The sequence below is a fragment of the Malania oleifera genome, chromosome 1 (genome assembly GCF_029873635.1).
Source record: "Malania oleifera isolate guangnan ecotype guangnan chromosome 1, ASM2987363v1, whole genome shotgun sequence".
In the NCBI taxonomy this organism is placed as follows: Eukaryota; Viridiplantae; Streptophyta; class Magnoliopsida; order Santalales; family Ximeniaceae; genus Malania; species Malania oleifera.
Genome location: NC_080417.1, coordinates 113,744,434 through 113,769,001, shown reverse-complemented (window position 1 = coordinate 113,769,001; position 24,568 = coordinate 113,744,434). Strand labels below are relative to the sequence as shown.

General features: G+C 38.1%; 1 protein-coding gene across 2 annotated transcripts in view; it reads left to right on the top strand.

Annotated features, from left to right (window-relative positions):
* LOC131153101 (fra a 1-associated protein) overlaps positions 1–23,644 on the top strand; it is a 36,701-nt gene extending 13,057 nt beyond the window's left edge. The window contains exon 2 of one of the 2 annotated variants that reach the window (XM_058105156.1): positions 23,085–23,644. In XM_058105156.1, coding sequence (XP_057961139.1) covers positions 23,085–23,442 — 358 coding nt within the window. In that variant the 3' untranslated portion in view covers positions 23,443–23,644. The remainder of the gene's footprint in view (positions 1–23,084) is intronic. The other variant, XM_058105163.1, reaches the window with a different exon arrangement.
* The last annotated feature ends 924 nt before the right edge of the window (positions 23,645–24,568 follow it).

The window sequence follows — 24,568 nt, the reverse complement described above, 5'->3', positions numbered from 1 at the left end:
AAGGTGGCAAAGACCTCATGAAGATATATCAAATGCTTTTCCTTAGACTTATTGTAGACCAATATATCATCCAAGTAGACCACTTGGAACTTTCCTATGAATGGCTGCAGAATATGTGTCATAACCCTCATAAAAGTGCTAGGCGCACTAGAAAGTCCAAATGGCATGACCAACCACTCGAATAAACCATCTTGGGTCTTAAAGGCAGTTTTCCACTCATCTCCTGGTCTAATTCTAATTTGGTGATACCCACTATGCAGGTCAATCTTGGAGTACGAACTAGAGCAGCAGAGCCAGCTAGCATGTCAAGCATATCCTCAAGTCTAGGGATAGGGAACCTATACTTGATGGTGATTTTGTTGATGGCTCTACTATCCACACACATCCTCCAAGATCCACCATTTTCGGAGTTAGGAGAGTTGGTACAACACGAGGACTAAGGCTATGTCTCACAAAGCGCTTGTCAAGGAGTTCTCCTACCTACCTATTCAATTCAGCATGCTCTTTAGGGTTCATCCTATAATGTGGCAAGTTAGGCAACTGTGAACTTGGAATGATATCTATGGCATGCTGAATGTTTCGCATAGGTGGTACCTCATTAGGTAACTCACTAGGCACAACATCAAAGAACTCGACTAACAACTCTCCTACCTCAGGTGGGCACTCACGTAAAGACTCTTGATGCTTAGAAGGAAACTCTTGAGCGATGACAACTAAAATGCACTTGTTTTCTTTGAGCTATGGTTTGACGGGCTATCTTGTTCCTTATTAGGATCTTTGGGGGTGGGCTTGGTAGGGGTCAAAATTATATTCTTATCTTTGTGCCTCACACAAGTGTTTTCCCTACCATGATTAGTGACATCATAATCAAATAACCATGGTCTCCCTAATAGGACATGGGCCACATCCATTAGGAGTACATCACAATAGACCATATCTTATTATGTCCCATCTAGATGGGTAAATGACACCGCTCGGTAATGAGTATATTTGTCCTGTTTACCCAATTCACCTTAAAAGGCTGAGGGTGTGGCTCTCCTTTGAGGTTTAATCTTCCTAGAGCAGCTTTGGAGATCACATTCATGCTACTACCCCCATCGATAACAAGCTTACATGCTCTCTCTCCATAATGAATGGAAGTGCGGAAAATAGTGGTCTATTTCCACTTCTCACTATCCATAGTAATGGATAAGACACCCCTAACCACACTAACATGGTGGTCATCCTCCTCAAAATTATCTACAAGCTTTCCCTCATCTCCCGAGTACTCAATAGCATCTACAACCTAATCCTCACAATCGGGCAAATCATCAGTCTCACGCTCTAAAGCTAAAGCTCGTTGGGGAAAATGGGCAGCAATGTGACCTCTAGTATGGCAATGATGACACACAAATGAGCTATTAGCTTGAGGAATACTGGGTCCACTAGAGCGAACAACATGATGTGACTCTATTTGCTTCACAAAACTCTTTCTAGGGGTAGATTGAGGGATGGTAGGCCTAGCTGCCTAGGGTGAGGAGAGGATTTGGATTGACGGGACTCACTCACTTGAGAAAAAGATCTAAGAGAGCTCTTGAGGTACCTTTTGATGGCAATTTCCTAGGTTGCCTCTAAGGACTCTAGAGAGAGAGAGAAACTCAACCTCTTGCCTGACATCCTCCTTAAGACCATTCACAAACCTAGCTACAGTGTGATGTGTGACCTCAACATCAGTCCTAAGCATCAATTCCTTAAATCAATCAATCTAGCTAGCTACAGATTTCAAGGTCTTTTTCGATTTTGACTCAAATTTCAAAGCTCCAAAAGTACAGAAATTTCTACGAAAATTTTCTGTTTTAATGTCAATTTCTATTTCAATTTGAAAAAAATAACAGAAATCAATAGTAAAACATGGAATTCTTTGTGAAACTTTAGAAATGGTTGACAAAAATGATAATATAAGTCGTAGGACTAATATATTACAAGTTGTATATATGTGTATATGAGGTGGACAAATTATAATGTAGTATGTGTATTAAACATATTTGTAAGATACTATACATTAAACATATTCAGTTAATACAAATGAAATTCATAAATTATTTAAATATTATATATCATACAAATAATGATAATTTAGACATGAGTGGTTAAATAAAATGTTGCTATAAGTTTATTTTTTCATATAATTTTTCAAAAGCGCACTTGTAATAATCTTTTGTTTCAATAAAAATAAATAAAATAAATTAAGAGATAAATTTCAATTCACTCCTAAATCTCTCATTTGAATTCCAAGGAAATTTCATTGTATAGTTAAAATTTCAACAAGTTTTGCTAAAATTTTGAGATTTTGATAAATTTCGAATGATTCATTGAGATTTAGATGGAAATTATGCAAGATGGAAATAGACTGCCATTTCGATTTTGAGGGTGACGGAAACTAGAAATTTTGACCGAAATTTCGACAATTTTGTGGAAATTTAAGACCATGGCTACATTCATGGTTTGTTAATGGTTCAAGAGCTCGTTGAACAACTGGCTTCTAAAGGAAGGAAAGATGTACTTTTCTTTCAATCTTTGTCTCATCACTTCCCACTGGGTAATTGGAGGTTCACCTAACCATTCTGGGGTTTGTTGTACAGTTTGCCAATATTCTTTGCCAGTCCTGCAACTTTCATCTTGGCAAACCGCACTTTATCCTTATCCCATATATGAAACCAATTAAAACCCTCCATCTCCAATACCTAGTCTAAAAATTAGCTTGGGTGGAGTTTCCCATCATAAGCACAAACATCCACCTTGACCTTTTTGTACATCTCCATAGTCTTCCCAACCTTGCCTAGGGTAATGTGGAGCATTCCTAGGGTTAGGTTTGTACCCTACATCATAAAACTCCTCAAGGTTACCTTCCTCAAACCTAGACTCTAGATTAACCTGAGGCTGGAGGGGCTGAACTGTCTACCGGTCTGTTTTGTAGCCTGACTCATATTGTTAGGTATTAGAGGACCCTGGGAGTAGGAAGGATACCCTGGGTTGACGCTACTGAATATGGGGAGTCATTAGGGTGCCTAACGGATGCCTCTATGTCTTCCACTACAAGGTGTTTCCCTAACATCTTCAAGACTTGGTAAAACTGTTGTGTGAGGTGCTCAAACTTTTGGCCCATGGATTCCTGAAGAGTGTCTAACCGGACAGACAAAGACTGGGTTTCATTTGGTGCGAGTTCAGTGGAATTGGGGTCAATGATTTTGTTGGTGACCATGGTTACTGCAATATGCTGCAATTATTCTGATGGGGACTAAACTTGACTATGAATGATATGAATTCCTAAAATTACTACAATGCACAAACATAAAACTACAGAGCATAATGCATATGAATGGATATGGTCTCACATAACATAGCAACATGGGATTGACTAAGTATGGGTATGGACAAGAATGCAATGATGAGTTAGCTTGGGGAATTTACAGAACAAAAGGCAAATTTTTTTTTTTTAAGGGTAATAAGAAACTTGGAATTATGCAACTACGAATTTTCCCTAGTCATACAAATGATAGTCAAGAAAATGTGAGAGTTTGTTCACCTTGCCAAAGAATTGGAGCACAAATTGAGTTTGCCATCGAATTCCAATGTTAGTCCAGCAATTTCTCAAGTCCCTACTCCACAGCTGTCAAACAGTACTTGGAACTCGATTTGAATGTTGACGACACTTCAAAAGTCTGAAATTTTCTCAGGCAGCCCAATATTAGGCTGTATGTGATCTTAAGAATGCAAACCAAACTTGATAACTCAATTTCTCCTCTGAAAGCTTCATAATCGTGGGAAACAGGTCAAATTCTCAAGGCAGGAAACAATATCTTGCAAGTTTGGGCAAAATAGGGGGACTCCAGCAACTTCCCCATGCGCGTTGCTGGTGCGTGGAGCGCATGAGCTGCCGGTGATGGGTTCCGGCTGGTGGTAGATCAAGGGGCAAGGATTCCAGTGAGGGTGGAGGTGTAGCAAAAAAAAAAATGCAGGGAATAGGGGATTTAGGGGGGAGTCGGCTGGAAAATTTTCAGCTGGTACATGGGATGCACTTCCTTCTCGGACGGATATGATATTGTAGGGGAAGGGGTTTCAGGGGTGTCTAATTTTGGTGGCAAGGGAGGTGTTGTGGTTTGTTGGTGGAAAAGGGTGCTCAAATTTCAGGGACACAATTGGTATTTTCTGGAAAGTTTTGGCAGTGCTACAGTATTTGAATTTCTGGGAATTCTGACTTTGAATGGCTGCGTGGTGATCATGGTATGCTCTAATACCAATTTGACGCAGGGCAGATGTTAGAATCTATATATAGATAGATAGATAGATAGATAGACTGAGAGAATTAGAAGAAGAAGGAGAAGAAGAAGAAGAGAAGCAGCAACAGCAGTGGGGAAGCAGAACAGAAAGAGAAGAACAGATTAGGGGAAGAACAGAACAGAGGTGAGAGACAGAATCAGAAGAGAGAAGAGAAGGAAGGAGGAGAAGAGAGGAGGAGGAGGAGGAAGAAGAACAAAACCTGTGGGAGAGAGAGAGAGGGATACAGAGAGGGAAACTGCAATCATATTCAAAACAATAACTGTACAATAACTTACATGTCCAACACTTGTATGACTAATACAACTAACACATATTTACAAATAAGGCCCAACTAAACACACAATTACAAATACTAAAATAAATTCTTAAAAAATACAAAGGGGTCCTCCATACACATCTTTCCCATACCTTCCTAAACCTACACCTAAAATACGTGTGCCGAATGGGTGGCCTAGAGGGTACAGGTGGTCATCCATCACACAGATTTCTTGGGAAACAAGTAGTTGGTTGTGGAAGCTAGTTGGCGTAATTTAGTATGAGCTGGTACTTAAAATTCAAATATATTTTACTGTGGCTTGTAAAATGGTTCTAGTTGAACAAGGATTTGGTAGCAGCTTTTTACAGCCTTCTTATATTTCAGAAGATGGAATGGATGCTGATGTTTTTAATGGAAGCTACCAATTCTAATGACATGGTTTGTTGGTTTCTGGGAATTGGTACCTAGTGACATCATCTTTTTTTTTTTTGATCCGTAAATGTAAATTATATTGATCGAAATGGATATGTACAGAAATTCTGGGCATACCCAAGAGAGGGAAAGCCAAAGCTCCCCATCAAAACAGTATCAAAACAAATACAATCAACCTGGGCATCCCCAGGGGCCTAAAAAGCCATCAAACAAATCGAAAAGTCCAAAGACATAAACAAAAAGAAAACTCAACAAAAGCACAAAGATACCTTTGAAACAACTTCAACCAATTCTGGAAAGAAAACCATGATGATTAAAACCGCCGCCAGAATCAAGCCATGCATCGAAAGGAAAGCCACAATGCAGAATCAGATAAAATGACTTCTAAAACATCGCCGGAAAACCAGAAATTGTCGCTGGAAAACCAGAAATTTTTGCTGGGAAACCAGACACTGTTTCCGGTAAACCAGGAACCATCCCCGGAAAACCAGAAAACCAACTGTCACCAGAAACTCAGAGACTGCCTTTGGGTAGCCAGAAAAATAGAACTCAAACTCAGCTACAAGTTGCATCAACTGAAATCTGAAACTGACCCACCAACAGACCATCAGAACAACACTGTTCAGTTGCACCATTGAACACCCATCTCAGTTATTTCAGAACTGAAAACAACACAGACAATTTCTGAGATCATCTCTTCAAGACTTCTCAAAATCAACAACCAGCAATCAGGGAATAGAATTTTAAAACAACCATCTACTAAGTGTTAACTGATCAAATACTCTGCAGAAATCAGCTTCAATTATTTAAAAGCACCACACTGATACAGATTTTTAATTAATCACCCAACATCCTAGAAGGATCTTAAAATCCGTAACAGATGCTGCCATACAATTTACAGCAGCAAAATCACAAACTTCAAGTCCTCTTCCAATGAAGCAAACATCAAACAGAGGTGTAAAATTGCATCAACTTCAGTGCACTTAAATTTTCAGATTACCCGACATTACTTGATATATCAGCAAATAGAACTCAATCCCAATGAATGTTCAATAATTCAGAACAACCATATAACCTTCAGTAAAACAACCACTCTGCAATGGCAGAATAACTCCAAAGTTCAGCATTCACAGAATATCCAGATATTGCAGTGACTGAACCAAGAGAACCACAACCAAAACCTATTTAGCCAAGCAATCAGAAGCTGCCAGCATCATCCAAATCAATTATTTCTGTTGAACTTGTAATCTAAAATCCAACATCTCAGGAGAAAACCCATATAGAACAATGGGCCTCCCCATATCAAATTAAAGGGATTCAAGGTGGTGGGAGATCCTAGTTTAGATAATTTGGCTTTATAGATGCGGTGTTGTGGTTCATATTTTAGGAGAAGTTTTAGGAAGTGGTTATTATTATTATTATTATACGTACTGGAACTAAGTTCAATAGATGTTGGTACATTGTCAATTGTACAGCCAACAGTCAAAATGGGTGTGTTACTTGTAATTCACACAACTGTACTCATATCAACTGCTGGTTTATGGTTGCTATATTATGGACCTAGAATAAATGGTTGATATAATTAACAGCTGCACATGGCATTTTTTTTTTTAATAAAAAAAAATTTAGAAGGACAATATTTCCACTGTGATTGACATTCGCCTTTGAGGAATGGGTAAAGATGCAAAATTATAAGCTGGGCTGATGTGAACATAAATTAATTTAATGAAATTTCTTCAATTCATCTAGTTTAACTAGATCCTTTCTTTTTTGGATGTGGGGGCCGGGCTGCCATTGAAGTAACAATTGTTCCATTTACCCATTCTTCTGTTCTTGAATAACATTGACCATGGACAGGTGGGAATCTTGGTTGCAATGTTCTTTCTTTTCATGTGTGGGAGATTGAATCAGGAAGTGATCACAGCTGCTCAAATATTGTATTACCATGATGCTATTTAGAGCAAAGTCCAGGAAATTAAGTAAATAATCAATTTACTCATCTGATTCAAGTTCGAGTTCGACCAAACCAGTGATGAGAATATGATGAATCCCAGCACCTTAGGATTGTTTAGCCCAAATTATTTTGTGATTTGTGAAGGGCTGCAATTCAATGGCTAATTTTCTTCTTCAGTTATTCTGGAATTTAAGGGCAGGTTGGCTTCAAGAGAAGATCTAACTCGAATGACAGAAGGAGCATTCCCAAGTCGAATGCTCTCCCAGAAATGCACAAAAGAACCATCCTGAATTTTATAAGAACTATGGGGAAAATATGATTGGGAAACAAGGGAGATGAATTTCGTAGGGCTTGCATGTGTAGCATGATTCATGAATATCCCCTTTGGCATATGAAAGCCATACTCATTTTTAAAATCCCTATGTTCCAAGTAAAATCTCCATAGCCATTTACCTGCAAAGGATATGTTTTGCCCTTTCCTCTTCAGTCCAATTATCAATCTCCCACTAGCCTCATGCTTTTTTCGATAGTAAAATAATACTTTTATAGATAGATTGCAAATATATTGCCAGGAGAAGACATCTCCTTAACAAAGTCTGGTAATCAAGATGAAATAAAAAAAAAAAAAAAAAAGGAAAACTAAAAAAAACAAATAAAACTAGTGCGAACTAACAATCCAACACATAATGCCAATCCCACTGAATATCAGAAAAGCTCACTCATTTAAATTTCCCTAGCTCCACACACCAAAGAGAAGCCAAATAATATATCTTTTCCAAAACCAGAAAATGTGACAACTTCTTCCCTAGAAAAATACGCGCATTATGCTCCATTGACAACCCCCAAAATACTGCAAAGAAGCACATTTCCAGAGCACTGTTTTTTTCTTTTTCTTGCCAAAACCAACAAAAGAAACTGCCAAAAATTCCTTTGCTGCCTCTGAACTCACCCAACATTCGCCTAAAATACCAAATAGCTTATTCCATAGTCTCTAAGCATAAACACAATGCATAAAAAAATGTGTTGCAGATTCTGAACAGAACAAAGAACGCTGATGTCTGGAGATAGAGAGTTCAAAGGTATCCTAACCTGCAGCATGTTATTGGTATTAATTCTATCAAGTGCAACCAACTATATAAAAGCCTTGATTTTAAAGGGGATTTTAGCCTTCCAAATGGATCTATACATAGAAAAAGATGAATTAGATCCAGTTAGAAAATCACAAAAAGATTTGCAAGAATAAACCCCTGAAGGATCCAAAGACCAAGACTGACTATCCTCCTAAAGAAAAATTGCAGTTATTCTACAAGACTAGCAAAGAGGATAGCTCTACCATCTCCTTATCATTCAACAACCTACAAAAATGGAAATCCTTAGAAGGCAAAGGACCATCTGGATGAACAACAAAAGAAGAAAAGGAACCATCAAATATAATGTAAATGGCTCATGATATCTTTCCCCATCTCTCAATATTTGCCTATAGAAGACCCCAAATAATTTTTAATTTGCTTAGTATGAGAATTCTAAACAATGTGCATCTTTTCCAACCTTTTGGATGCCTAGATTCCCTCTTATCTACGAGTCTCAAAAGGACATAGGCCTAGGATTTCCTCCTAAAGGAAGACCTAGGTAAGATCGAAGTCTTAAATTTCGTTTTTGACTAAAATTTTGAAGATTCGAAAAGTAAGGAAATTTCAATTTTGATATCAATTTTAAAAAATGATGGAATTTAGTAGTAAAGCATGTAATTCTTTTATTAAACTTTGGACTTGGTTAATAGATGTGGAAGGGGTTCTTGATAGGGGAGGAGAGCTTTGTTGCACACAAGTAATGGATGTTTGGAGAGGGTCTTGAGAGGAGAACTAGCAATTTCCAAGAAGCTAAAGCAGAGATTATGGCACATGAAGGGGGTGGGTAGAGAGAGAGGGAGGGAGGGAGACTTCTTGAAGAACAATTGGGGGTATTTATAGGAGAGGGCCAAAATGGTGCATGATGTCATCCTCCAATAATAGACTAACGTGTTATATATAAATTAATCAAAAAGATGAATTTTTTAGTGAATCAAGTAACGATGCATGGAGGATGAGAGGAACTAAAAGGAAACACATGTCAAAAATGACACATAAACACTTGAGCGGCTTAAGAAAAGGCTAAGGGGTAGGGACTCCCTTTAACAAACCCTTAGAGTCAACCAAGCCAAAACTCTCTAGAACATTCCAAGACTGAAATCGATAGAGAGCTAGTTCTCTAGGGAAATCGTTCTTATGGGGGTTGATTCTCGTGGAGATTGTGCAGGACTCCATTCCCATGGTAGTTGGCTTCTGTGAACACTCTACTTTTGCAAGAGTTGGCTCCTGCAAGGACCATGCTCTTGTGGGGGTTGACTTTTGTGGGGATTGTGCACGTGGGGGCTCGCTCTCGCGAGGGTTGTCTTCCGGTGGGGATTGTGCATGTTGGGGCTCCACTCTTGTCGAGATTGTGCTTGTAGGAAGCTTACTTTGACAGGAATTGTAGCCTAAAAAATCACCTCTTTGCAATGTGAGGGAAGATTTCTTGTTTGGGAGACTACAACAGAAGTTATTAATCTTCATATCTGGCAAACTCTTTTGGAGAAAGAAAGTTGGAAAGATCTTAGAATCTTGAATGATTCTTTTTTGGTAGAGGTGATGAAAAATAAAGGATATAGGCCAATATGGCAAGGCGTCACATCATGAATGATGATGTTCAAATCAAGGTCCGATTTCCATTTCTACATTTTGGAGAGTTTAGTGTTGTGTTTCAAGGTGGAGTGAGGGGTGCTTTCGATCTTTACCACCAAGATCAAGGTGCCAGGTAGTACATATACTAGGTGGGAGGACTAAGTGTGTTGCTTGACTCGTTCTGAGTTGTGCTTCCAAGTGCAAAAGTGTCAAGTTGTATCAAGGATAAGTCCAGGATCGTATTCCACAGGAACCACTGAGTATCAAAGTATTTATGCAAGTTTAGTGAAATCCTGTTGCTGAAAAATGGGGTTTGAAAATCTTTTTGGTCTTTTACGATTTTGAAAACAGTAAACAAAGTGAGAGAAGCTTGAGTAAACTATCAAAATGAAACTGAAATTTTATCTATTTTCCAAAAATGTAAATCTAATAATGCAACCAAAACTAAACAGATTAACTGAAACAATTTTACCAAACACTCGGGTTACAGGTTCAACGTCTGTTTGCTTCCACCGTTTACTAATTTCCTAGGCCTTACTCCTCTTCTTGTTAATCCAATCAAGGCATTAATAAGATAAAATTTTATTACTAAAGATCGAGTAAATTGGCCACATCCAAACGGAAGAAAATAAAAACTCTCATTAAGCATCAACCGAATGTCATGTAAACTAGTTGATGAAAATCCTAGATTAAATCAAGGTTTTGATGTGCCTAACGTCAACAACAAAACAAGAAATAAGAGCTAGCGATTTATCAACGATACCTTAAATTTTCGTGTTCAACCAAATAAAAGTTTATCAATAATTTCTTAGGAGAACTAATAAACCATAGAAAACGAACGACATTGACCCACAACCCGAGTTACCGAACTTAACCACTCATGCTAACAATACACACTTTTTGGGTCAAATTAATTCCATGGTGGCTCACTGCATCAATAAAACGAAAAACCATAAGAAAAATACAAACTTTGATAAAACCAAACCTAATCTAAATTGAGTTTCAACAAAAAAATAAAAATAAATCTTGAACGAAAAAACACAACTAATTTAATTTTCCAAAGGCAAAAACAACTTAACAATTATTTAAAATCTAAAATAAACCTTAATACTAATTTAACCATGTTCAACTTTCAATACAAAAAAAGTAAATAAATAAATAAATAAAAGAAAGAGATAGAAAAAAAGAGAGAGAGATAGAGAAAAGGCAGGCTTGGTGCTCGGCTGTGGACTCGCAGTGACAGCAAGGAGGCTTGCTGCTGTACTCGGGTGTTTGGCCATCTGCTGTGGCTCACAGCTGGCTGCTGGTATGGTCCTCGGGATGGTGGAGACAAGAGGACAACAGCGCCGTGGCTGGAATATGCTGGTGGAGAGTGGGCTGTCCGCAGGTTGCTGGCACGTTGCAGAGGAGAACTCTGCTGAGGGTGGCTTCTGCTGTGTGTGGTTCTCGGGCTGGGGCTGTGCTGGAGTCACCGGAACAGGATTTGCAGCAGAGGGGTTGCAGAGGGGAGGCTGTGAAGGTGCTGGGCTTAGGGAAAGAAAAATATAAATAGAAACAGAGAGAGAGAGAGGATGAGAATAAAGCAAGGTAAAGAGAAGGAGAAGAAGAAGAAGAAGAAGAAGAAGAAGAAGAAGGGATGAAGAAGGGGAAGAAGGAGAGCAGCCCGCAGGGCTGTTCAGGAAAGAAGGGAGAGAAGAAGAAGAATTTAAAAGAGATTGGGGGAAGCCCTAGACCCGGTTTAGCCAACCCGACCCGACAACTTGACCTGGCCGGGTCACATTTTTGCTCTCTGTTCACCGCAATATTTGACCCTTCTGAAGTCAGTTTCTCACAAAACTCAAAACACGAAAGTTGTAGATAATCCTTTCCTCTTTCTCCAGAAATTTGAATCACCTCGATCGGAGTTCGGACGGAAAAGTTATGCATGAAATACGAACAGGTGTCAGTTTTGGTTCCCAGGACTTTTCCTGCGATAAAAAATTATCAAAAACTCATAAATTGCACAATAAAACTCAAGAATGATAATTTCGGCACTTTATTAAAATATTGGACAAATTTGGACATTTAATTAAAAATATAAGCCGTAAAGACCGGGTTAAAGTGCCCAATTACGCAGTTTGCACGCGTAATCATTGCTTTACTCAAAATCCCTATCACAAGGAGAGATTGAGGCAAGTAGGGAACTTGGATGCTATTCTTTTCTTAAGTGCTAGGTTGGACATTCAAGCTGATAGAGGCATCAAAATGTGGCCAAACATCTTGGCGTGGTGGAGTGATCCCACTTATACATTAATGATATCATGGGGTGAGATTGGGTTCACCCTGGAAGACGTTTACATCCTTTTGAGGTTAAATTGTCTTGGAGAGAGATATTTAATGTTCTATGTGAAGTAGATCTAACAATTATCACCCTTCTATGAGGATACATCCAACAATTGCGATAGAAAGAATCTACCATTGCTAAGAAAGTGACCTTCGTCCATTTGGTCTCTATCTTCTATGGTCACAATCATAGCAAGTCGCTTGCATCTAGCCCAAGATGAGGGGGTGAGCTTGAATTCACAATTTTCTTATCTTGTTGGCTTTCATGTACGTATTTCTAGAGTGTCCAGATTAGGGGATCAATCTAGTGTATTTTCCTATAGTTTAAGAATAATGAAGGGCCATTTTTTGTAGTGGGAGCCTTTTACTTGGGTTTCATGTGTCGTAAGTTGGATTTGTACCATGAATTAGTTGGACAACCAATGGGTTACTTTACACATATAACCTATGTTGACTCTTAATTTCTACAAATCTTTATAGGGTGTGCTCCTACATGTAATTCCCCTTTTGCGTTCAATTCAATGAGGTACTCTTTAGATGTTGATCATAGTCCAAGGTTCCTTTTAAGAAGCGGCTTCTAGATTACATTACATGGATCACGAAAAATATTTTACCTCTCTCCTATATACAGATGGCATCCCTTGTTATAAGGGTTTGTGGTCTAATATTTACCATCCTACCTCAAAGCATCTTGACATCATTTCAGCTTGTGGAGTCTTAAGGGATCGAAATATGGCTTCTTCAGTTGGTGCTATTCAGGATATCCATAATAGAGTCATCTAGTGCGGGTAACTGATCGGGTATGGTCAGGGTGTACTTCTAAAGCTAGCTTTGTAAGCAAACTTTATTTAGTGTTGCATGAAGTTATTTTTGACAATCGTAGGAATAAAATTTTCTCTGATATTAGATTGATATATCTTCAGAGAATGAAATGAGCTAAGGGTCACTATGGGTTGGACCTCTTACTGGTATGATTGTTTGTGTGGGTTCCAGAAATTTGTGACAATCACATCTTTGATAGAACTTCCACTTTTTGATGTGTACATGGATAATTGGTCAAGAATTCCTCCTAAGACTGTGAAAAGGAAGAATGATGAAGACGCGAGCAACCATGAATCTTGAATATCTTCACATTCATCAAGAGGGAAGCTCGCAATTCCTTGGTGCCTAATGTGCGGGGCAAAAAAGTCCATACCACCAAAGTAATTCTATGCATGAAATTCCTTTTATTACTTTTTTTTTTTTCATGCTTCAATGTATATAGTAATAATCTTTTACCCCATTGCTATTTGTAGGAGGTTCCTTAGGGTAATTCCTATGGATTAGCTATTCCTTCGGATGAAATGCCTGAAATTATCGGTGATGCAAAACAACGTGACGATACAAGTTAGCCTTGAGCCTCCAAACCACCTATAGCACTATTGTTTCTTCTCATCCAAGAGTGAGGAAAAGGGAAAGAAACTTCCAAGAGAGGCTTTGTAAAGGAGATGGAACCATATTGGAGTGGATGTTCTAGGCACTAGAGATTATGATTTTGATGGAGATCTTTAAGAAGTTGGAGGAATCTCCCCCGATTTCGGAGAGAATAGTGATAGGAGGAAGAGGATGACCACAGGGATGCCTTTCTACATGATTCCTCTTCTATGAATGAAAGTCATTCTCAAGCTCATCAAGCTTCATCACCAAGTCATGCTACTCGACTTCCTCATCGTCAGTCAATGAATCAATTTCCAGAGACATTTCAACATCAAAATGATTTGCTTCGTCCTATTGCTAGTAGATCGCCCCTTATGGATTCTCCCAATCACACAACTCCTCCCCTAATTTTAGGAGCAATGAACTTACGTAGTCTTGGGAATTTCTTAGCATGATGGGAGGATCCTATATGTAGAGTTTCATGGCTTTAGAGTACCTAAGAAGCATGCGAATTTTTTGGAGTAGCTTTATGACTTTGCAGGTGAGTTTTGGGGAGGTGCAACATCACGTGGGAAGAATGCTTTTTCGAAGCTATTAAATGTTATGGGTGAAGTATTCCAAGTTTCATGCAATCCTTGGAGTTCTATGTCCATGCTGCAATTGAACTTCGTGGTTGAGATGATAAAGTTATGTAGATATGTGGGGTTTAAAATGGACATATTTGAAAGAAGCTAGTAATAACATATCATTCCATGAGTCTCGAGCAAACTTAAACAAACTAATCATTGAGGCGAAGTTGATGAAAGCCAAATTAGAAGAGCTAGATCAAAGGATAGCTATCATGACTTCAATTGGCAAGCAATATCTTACGAGATCGACACTTCATAGTATATATGGCTGATGTATTCTTTTTAACATATGCTTCCCTTTTTTTATTTATTATCACATATTGGGTGACTTATGCCTAGTAATATAAATGAAAGCTCATTATTTTTTCTCTTCATGTATTTGTTTGAATAATGAAATTTCAAAAACGATACATATAGATGGCGCTTCTCCCGAGCACATGTAGTTTGAAATTGTTTTCCTTGCCGATTTCATTGCTTGGCTTGGAATAAACGTACAATATTACCTATGGAGATTCTTTATGTATAAGAAGTTGATTGGAGAAGTTACATCATTTGTTCCCAGACTAATCAACTTACAATACCCATTGTCATATACCTTGTCAACTATGTAAGGTTCTTCCCACTTAGGAGCAAACTTTGTGCTGGGAGTCCACAACGCACATGATCAACTACTTGTAAGATCAAATCTCCTTCTTGGAATGACCTTCTTACTAGCTTGTCATAGGCTGTGCTTAGTATTCAATGATAAGTGGCTAGATTTTGTTGGAATGTAGTCTTCCTCTTGCTAGCATCTAGTGACTATCTTGCTGAAAGTACCAATGCCTTAGTAGGAAGAACGACTTGAGCTTTGCTTTGTGCACCAAGGAGAACAGGTTTGCCTTAGTAGATCCTTTTTTGGTAGTGCTATATGCCCAACGTGCTAAAGGGATCAAATGCCACTCTGAGGGGTCTTCATGCACCATCTTGCTAAGAACAGTAAAGATTTGGTTGTTACCTCCGCTTGTCCATTACCCTTAGGGTAGTAAGGAATTGGTTTCACTAATGAAAGGAGTTCCATTGTCAAATAAGATGCACTTTGGAATTCTGAATATAAAAATGATATGGTCCATAATAATGAGCCACAGCAAGTCCTATAGCATTCTTCAACAGTATAGCCTCCACTCCCTTGGTTAAAATTCACAGCTGCCAAGACTTTGGATTTATGTTTCCTATCAAATCATTGTCCAAGTATGAAATGGTCGTGGAGTCACCAAACTATGGAGTTCAATTACAGGAGCACAAACAACATTGCCATAAAGTTGGAAAATGAAGCCCTTCCTAGCATAGCTAGAAGAATCCTTTTCCATGGTAGGCACATAATTGCTGTTAGATTACTACTTTACCTAAAATCTTAAACTGTTAGGTTTTGGACCAACAATGTATATCAAGCCTTAACACTCCCCTGCACATGCAACCTGATCTAACGTGGAGAGATAAACAAACAATTTTTATTTTTTTGGATAGCAAAAGAAGAGATTCAATTAAAAAGAGAAGAATTTACAAAATGGAGAATAGGACATCTTCCATCAAAATTTTGGAAAAATCTAGAAAAAAGGAACTAAAAACACAAAAGAATTCTTTGGCATATCAATGCAAAAAATCCCTCCAATCTTGTTGAAATTTTGAAAAGCTCGCTCCCTTAAAGCATACAAAGCCAATGTGCCATAAAGAGGCCAAGTATCTTCTCTCATACCAGCTGCCTCTTCAATTTTTTTTCCCTAAAAAAATCCATGCATTGCGCTCCATTCATAAACCCTACAACATTGCAAATATATCATATTTCCAGAGACCATGTCCTTCCTTCTTCCAAAACTGTCAAAAGAAATAGGCAACATTACTTCAACCGATTCTGGACAAATCCAAGCTTCCCTCAAAAAGCCAAATAATTTATTCTAAATGCTCCAAGTAAAATCATAGTGTAAGAACAAATGAGATACTACTCAGAATTCAAATAACATAGCACACAAACATCTGGAGATAAGGGCCTTCAAAGGTCTCCTGATTTGCAACTGATGATTAGTATTTATCATATTAAGCACAGTTAGCCATGGAAGTCTTAATATTTTGGGGAGCTTTGGGCTCCCAAATACATGAGAATAGAGGAAAAGAAGAGCCGGAATAGGTCAAAAACTCAAAAAAAAAAGATTTATAAGAATATACCCTCAAATGATTCACAATAAAAAATAAAAAAAAATGACAATTGTTCAATAACGACGACAAGGAGGAGTGTTCCATCAACTCTTTATCATTTAGAGAACTTTTGAAATGGAAGTTCCAAGAAGCCAGTGGGCTACCCGAATCAACCACAAAGAAAGAAATCATACTATCTTGCCCTGAGCTCAATTGAAGGAAGAGGATAAGACGTGGGTAGAACATCATTCCCCAACCATGGATCTTTCCAAAACCAAATCTGAGAACCCCTCCCCACCACAAAAGTAATGTGAGGAGTGAATGAGGGATAAATCCAAGAAATAAATCTCCATGGACTTTGAAGAACATTGCAAAACTTACAATGGTATCCCACCCATTCACACCCAACCTGTGCTTATTTCTAATTACTTAATGCCAAAGGGAATGATCTTCGAAGGGAAAATGCCATAACCATTTAGCTAGGAGCGTGATGTGTTTAGACGCTAAATTTCTAGGACGCAGTGCTCCCTCCATTTTAGACTTGCATACCTTCTCCTACCTAACTAAATGATCTTGAAAACCCTCTATATTCAACTGTGCTCCGGAGACACGATCGAAGCATGCTTGTGCAGTGTGCTTCTTTCTCAACATGCTCTGGTAAGTGTCTTCTAGTGGTCTTCTAGCATTAGAACAAGTCATGTTTGTCCCAGACATTTGCAATGTCCTCCCACACCTTTTTTTTTATTTAAAATATGGGACAAACTGAAGGAAAATACCAACCCATTTGGTGACTTTCACGATTGCCACTACTAAATCAACTTGAATCTAAACTAAGATTTAGACCTTAAGAAATCTCTTATTATTTTCTCAATCTTACTTGCTATCCCAACTAGGATTTTTAAAATTGACAAATAATATAAGGGGATACTTTATAAACAAGTCTGAACAAAGGTGGTTTTGCCCCCAATGGAAAAGAGTGCCCCCTTCCAAGTTCCAACCATCCGACCTCTTGACCACTCTTTCCACCATCGGATTCCAAAATTCCATGGATCTAGGAACCCTAAGTAAGTCAAAGGCTACTCTAAAAGACAACACCCCACCTCAAAAGCTTGCTCAGTAGCATGCTCAAGAGGTACATTAATATTAGCTAGAACACTTCTCCCCAAATTTATTTTGAGCCCTAACACCCTCTCAAAGACATGGGGAATACCCAAAATACATCTAAAAGGAGGCCTATGATCCTAGAAAGAAAATAGTGTCATCCACAAACTGATTATGAGAAACCACCACACCCTCTCTCCCCACTTCCAAACCTTTCACCAACCCCCGATCCATAGCCCCATCCACCATTCTACTTTTTTAACAAACTTACATTAAACATGGGCAACGTGACTAGAACCCATGACCTCTTGGCAACCATGGCTCTGATACCATGTTAGATTACCACTTTAATTAAAAGCTTAAGCTGTTAGGTTATGGGGCAACAATGTATATCAAGCATTAACAATAGCCAATATCTAGAAGTTGTTGATAGTCTCCTTCCTCAGTGTTTCACACAAACACCGAAATGTACCTCTTCCATCACACATTCAACTTTGGCAGCAGAAAGAAACCTAAAAACTTTTTGCTAATGCTAATCAGTAGAGTTCTCCATCTTGTATCACTTGACTTTATTTTTTATGGAATGAGCATATTCATGATTGGTTGGTAATATTCCATTCTAAAGAAATTCAATGTCTAGGTGACGCCAATTCCCTGAACTTCTAATGAACTTATATTCCTGAGCATTGGAGGTTCTACACATCTAGCACACAAGCTTTGAAGCTTCAAAGCATCTTTAGCCATGGTTGGCTAGAAGGCGCAACTCTTTGAAGTCGATGATAGAGAGAGTCCTTCTTACCCACACTAATGTCCTTGCACTAGTGTTAACCTTTCCTAAGCTCGTGCCCTATTAGCCCCCTCATAATAGAGGATGGCTTGTATCAGAAGGAAGTGTTTCATTTCTTCAATATTCTCAAATGAGGATTGAAGAAGCTGGTCTCTTATAGAATTCTGCCATTCGTCCTTTTTTCTTTTTTGTTTAGAAATTAGTAGTTCAATTACTCTACAGGGTAGGGTTCTTTTGAAGATTAAAACATCACATCTATCTTGACCTTCTAGGACTGGTACCTTGGATTCCAAGGTCACCAAAGCATTTGCATGTTGATAGATTTTGGTGCTTGCTTGCACTTAACGATTCAAAACTTACTTATCAAAGATTGTACCAAAATTCTGTAAGTTGCCAGTGAAGGTTCTTTTAGAGTAAATTCTTCATTCATTTGCTTGACAATAAGATTAAAGTAACCATGGATACATAAATTTTGGATTCTGAAGACTACAAGAGCCTTATAATTTGCCTCATTGTTTGTATAAGGGAAATCCAATATATAAGCTTGGGAGATTGAACTCCCACTTAGCACTATGGAGATATCTCCACTCAATGCCGGGGAGGTCAGGTCTCGACCTAGTTGTGGGAAAAAATATTTTCCTTGATTTCATTGTAGTAATTCTGTGACTTTTAGACAAGGAGAGCACACGTTGCATTGATGCTAGGGAGATAGGGACTCGACCTAACTTTAGGGAGATATCCTCTCAACCTGCATTTGGAGTCTCCCTCACATGATTAATATTTGTTGAGGAGGAGGATCCTTATATTAATTTGAGGGAGGGTATCTTGCAACCTTGAGCTAAGGAAATAGAATCACCACCCAACCCTAAGGAGATGGTCTCTCGACCCAGAGTTAGGGAAAATGGCTCTCGACCCAACTTTGAGGAGTCATCAACCTCATGGTAAGCACATTTCCACACCTCCTCGTATGCTTGACGAATAACCATCAAAGTGCATATCCCACTCTTAGTGAATAGGGATTCTTCATCTTCTGGGGATGCTATTTGATATCGTATGACCTCATCATATTGAGATGGAAAATGAGCCAAGAGGTCTACAAGAGCTTGAGATCTAAAATATCCTTTTAGAGGAACAATGGTGATATTGTACTGTCCAAGTAGTAAAAACTATTTTGCTATTCGTCTAGAAAGAATTGGCCCAATGAGGAGATACTTTATTGGAATATACTTGATAATCTAGAGCAGCTTGTGAACTAGATTATTGTGTCAAAGCTTCTAAGTGGCAAAGACAAATGACAACACAATTCACAACCTTCCTCTTGCAAAGAACTTTTTCCTTATGACTTGAGGCTTGGACTCATGTTAGTGGCAAACAAACTAACATAGCTTTTAACATCTTTAGTATCTATAATTCGTGTGTCCCTTAGGAGATATCCCTGTGGTCAAACCTTGGGACTTCCTCGTTGGAGGTCTCAAGTTCAAATATAGGGAGGGTGGGAAAGGGCATGGCCATATGGCATGGGAAATGAAACACTTCTTGTTGTGTACATTCCTTTTTTATGTGGAAAAGACCTGTATCAATAATTATGATTTTACGTATGGACAATTCCTCAATATCTTGTTCATTCACAAGAAAATATTTTCTTTTTGCATCAGTAAAAAAAAAAACATGCTTTTTTGGAGAGAGATACTATTTCACCAATCGAGTCACAAGTATCTAACATATTCATACCTAACGATTTTCCACAAAGTGCGACAAAAGGTAAGAAGTTGTGTGTTACTGGATTTGAAATTTTTATAAATAATTCAAGAAAGCAATATTTATGATTTTGGAGTCAAAACATGTATGTAGAAGGCCTGTTTGGTTGTTGTAAATAGTTTCCATTTACTTTCCTAATTTTCCTATAGTTACAAAATCTCATATTGTTTACTGATATTCAAAAAATGGCACCTTTTTTTTTTTAACAAAATTATGGTCAGAGCCATATGCTCTGCAAACTCTTGAACCCAGTTAGCATGGTCTACATGCCCTTGCAGCCTTTGCAGCCAAAAGTTCCTTTTGACTTTAGGCCATTGGGCTTATTTTAGTATTCAAGCATGACCTGTGGCTTGTTGTAGAAACTGCTGATGTTCCTATTAAAAAGGGGAAACATCCCTATATTGTGTAAAGCCGTTGACATCACTCCCTTATTTCTATTTCTCTCCTAGTTTTTTTCACTCCTTAGTATGTCAAGATGCTTTGCCACCTCACTATCTTGACAAAGAATATACATCGACGTTATTGGTTCCTCTTTTTGGGATCGATTGCTTTGATAGTTTCCCATGTCCTGTGGTCATATTGAGAGGAGAGAATAAGAGAATTTTTGGGACTGTATGTCAGCACAATTAATTCAAAATGATGTCTTTTATGGGTTTCAATTTTGTAGAATCTATGTAGTTTCTTAGTATCATATTGGGTTGTGTCTTGTGTGACCTGTGAAATGAATTTGAGGAGTCTCACTTGTGTTAGGCTAACAGTGCCTCTTGTTAACTATCCTCGGAGTTGATGTAAATAGCAGATATTTTAGAAATTTGGGGTTATTGGGGGAATTTGCGAAGGCAATTGTAGTAATTTGAGGTTAGCAAGAGGCAGAAACTTATTGGTGGATGAAATCCTTCCTATTCGCTTGAGTTTTAGAGCGTAAAAGGCCTTTGCTCGTGCTTGTCGTGGTTGTTGTTTTATTTTTATTTTTGTTATTTTTTTAAGCATACTATACTACATTATTAAGTGGGTGGAGGATAGGATTGGCAGTCCTTACTGGCTCAGTTGCTTAGCATTTTCAAATGTCATTATGAGTTCCTGGATAAAAATTTCTGTGTCCATGCTAGAATTCTTTTTGGAGCATTAAATTCTTATTGTAGGATTTTTTTGTTCTTTCTTGAGTAGAGTTCTACATTGTGGCTGTATATGTGAAGAACTTAATAATTTCTTTCTTGTCCAATAATGTGAATAAAACAGTGATAATGTAGTCTTGACTATCTGGTAGTTCCCTCCCCAAACACACATACTAATTGGAAGAGAGCACTGGTGACAGTGTGATTTGATTGAAATTGGTGTCAAAAAACAGGTAAGTGTCACTGTTCGAACACTTGACACCATGTGAAGGGTCATTCTATACTAGTTTAGCACACTAACTTAATCTGTCAGCCATAAGTATACCACGGTTTCACCACATAAATAAATTCATGACCATCAAATGCAAATGAAGTGGAAGCAGTAAGGAAACATGAAAGCAAATGAGAGACATTGTAAACAGTAAAGCAACACAATTCATTGTTCACACCTCTGTGGGCAAGGTTTGATAGAGATGGAGGCAAGTAGGCTAAACAAGTTTATAAAAGCTAGTGAGTTTTACAATGATTAATGAACACTCACCCTCCCCTAAAGAGCTTTCTATGCTTTTTTCACTGTCATTGGGAAACAGCAAAGTGACAAGAGTCATACTCCCTATTTTCATTAAGGCACTATCCTACTCCAAGAATAAAACCTACAGTATTATTTACTTGATGATTACCCATCCATGCATAAAATGACGAGTTGTCATTGGCAAGCATAATGCCCTGAACAAGCTTGGCTCAGGATAGGAAGGGGTAGAGGCTTCCACAAGGGGGTGGGTTTAGAGACATATAAAAGCAAGTGTCACAGTAGTTGAGAAGCATTTGGAACAAGCAAACTGTTGGAAGAGGATTTTATATAATTGACCACACATAATGGGACTCAAGGCTTTGTTCTTCTTTTTATTGTCTGTAGGAGTATGATACTTGTGAACAAATCCAAGTAAATGCATTACAGACATGAGATTCTCTTAGCAAAATGCCAGAACCCTCTTTTTTGATTCTAGAAAATTTATCAAATTGATTGGAGAGTAAAGGATAGTTGATTGTTTTGTCATGTATGCTACATTACCATTTTTCTTTATACTAAGCTAATTGAATTAACAAATTTGAGCTGAGCTGAGCTAAGCTATGTTTGAGCTTGTTCATTAAATTTTTAATTGGGCTTGAGAAATCAAAGCGCACCTGAATGTACTTGTTCTAGCTCGATTAGAAGTATTAACCAAGTTGAAACCAAGCTGAGCCAAGCTGAGGTCTATCATGTTCAAGCGTTATTGATTAAATTCTCAACCATGCTCGCTTTGAGCCTAGGTCATACCAAACTTGAATTCACTTGTTTAAGCTTGCTCATTGAAGTATTGTTGCATTCAAGCTCAAGCTGAAGCTCACCACCAAGCTTTAGTAAATTATAATTTAAAGTCCAGACATATAAACGCATAAACAAGGAGTACTTAGGGATGTTGCCATGTCAATAACATTGTGTCGTATTGACAATAGCAACCCAACTTCTAGAGTGAATGAGCTTACAACTCTTGCCTCTTAAGTCTTGTTCCTCTAAGTGGGCATGCGGGGCCTAGGTTTGTTGAATTGGGAATTTTGGGAAATGGGGTAAAAGAGTGAAAGATGAAATATCAAATGAGAGAGAGATGAAGGGGGCTGTAAATTGATATTTTTATTGCCCCTTTTTTGGGCCTAATTTAGCCTATAAACGAGCCCAAAATGATTAAGTAAATGGGCTATTCACGAGCTGAGTTCAACCCTATTCAAAATTGACTTCTTTATTAGACATGCCTAAAAATAAGCTCAAGAATTGATAGTCTCAAAAATTGGTTATTCCTGCTATTATACTAGCTGGGGTGACCCATTACCCAGCCAAGCTTACCTATTCACGAATGCTTGGCTCATTTGCTGCCCTAGCAACGTTGTTGAGATCACAGGTACTGAAAACTGTTCTAAATTTTGGAATCTGGTTACAATGTTATGCTGGCAGCATAAGCCATGCCTTGTGCAATAGGATGCCGGACTGGTTGAAACTGTGCATGTTTTTCCCAATTTATCCTGGAGGGTAGATAGGTTCCGCTGTCTCGCTTTTATTTATTTATTTATTTATTTGTCAACTTAAACAGGCCTACTGAAGTAGTTCAATCCAACAAAGAATACACTGAAGATGATGTCACTGGCGAGGTGGTTAAAGGGTCTCTCTCTTTCAGGTCATCAGAGCAGCAACCGTTCGACTTCCCTGGACTACGCAGTGATATTGAATCCATTGAACGAAATGTCTTCGGTGGTCTGGACCGTTTCTTTGAAGCAGCTGAAGAGATGAAGAATGGATTCTTCAGTGTCTTTGGGGCTCCACACATATATGATGGGATATCTTCCTCCCCACCGTCTAGGAGGCAGGGGATACCCATTGAAGACCATGTTAAACCAAATGATCTTGACCGTGGTCATGTTGATCTTTCTGGATTAGCGAGAGAGGTTTGAAATAAGCAGAGCCCCATTTTGATGAATATGCTGTTTACTAGTGACCAGTTAAGAAAATAGTCGATGTCTGCAGTTTCTATCAGTTCCTTCCTGTACATGTGAATACACTATGATGGCCATATATGTACCGCCTTTTATGTGTTGCAGCTTCCCCCTACGCTGTGTTATGTGAGGCTAAAATAAATGGGTATTTTTTTTTGAACCTGGGTTTCTTATGGACGGTCTCAAGTGCATTCCATGCCGCACACACGACTTTTCTTTTCCCTTCGGCACGTTATATTGGACTTTTTTTCCACAGCAGCCCTAGCCCCTCTTCTTAATCTTTTAGGAGTGTTGCATGCATGGTTTGTGCATATATATATATATATTGGCGTTTTCATGGGGAGCGTTAATGCTCGCCCTTCACGCCTACCAACAATATCTTATGTCAGGGATGCAAGTATGACCCATCTTCCCTTTCTGGTGGCTGATGCTGGGCACGTTATTGAATTTTGGTTTTGCATTTCTTTCTTCACCTACTCTCTTTTCTCCCAACTCAGACGGTAGTATGATACAGTTACTCCCTTTTCTTACCCAATATGAGAGAGAGAGAGAGAGAGAGAGAGAGAGAGAGAGAGAGAGAGAGAGAGGTTTTCTTTGTATTTTTTCAATAAGTTGCAGAAGCCTCCCAGTTTTTTTTTTTTTTGAAGTACTTGCTTTTTCTTTAAGTAAAAAAGTGTTGAAAATAAGCAATATAACTAAAAAGGTGTTGAAAATAAGCCATATAATTTGTGATTCTGTGTGGGTCAGATTCTTTATTATTAGCTGATTAGTATTATTACGTTTTTGGTACAAGGGTATGAGAAGGATTCGTAAAAAATGAAATCAAATTTATCCCTTGATTTTATTATGTTATTAATTCAATATTTATTTTATTTTATTACTACCTCATTTCATTTCTTAAATCAAGCATGATGTTCGAGTGGTCTTGCCCTTATACTAACATTGTGTTTGGTTGGAATAAAATAAAAAATATATATAAATTAAGTGATAAATTCGTGTAACGTTTGATTATCATTCAAGCATGCAATAAATTCTTAAAAATAACAATTTGTGTTCTGTCAAACTAAAAAGGTGTTGCCCTTAT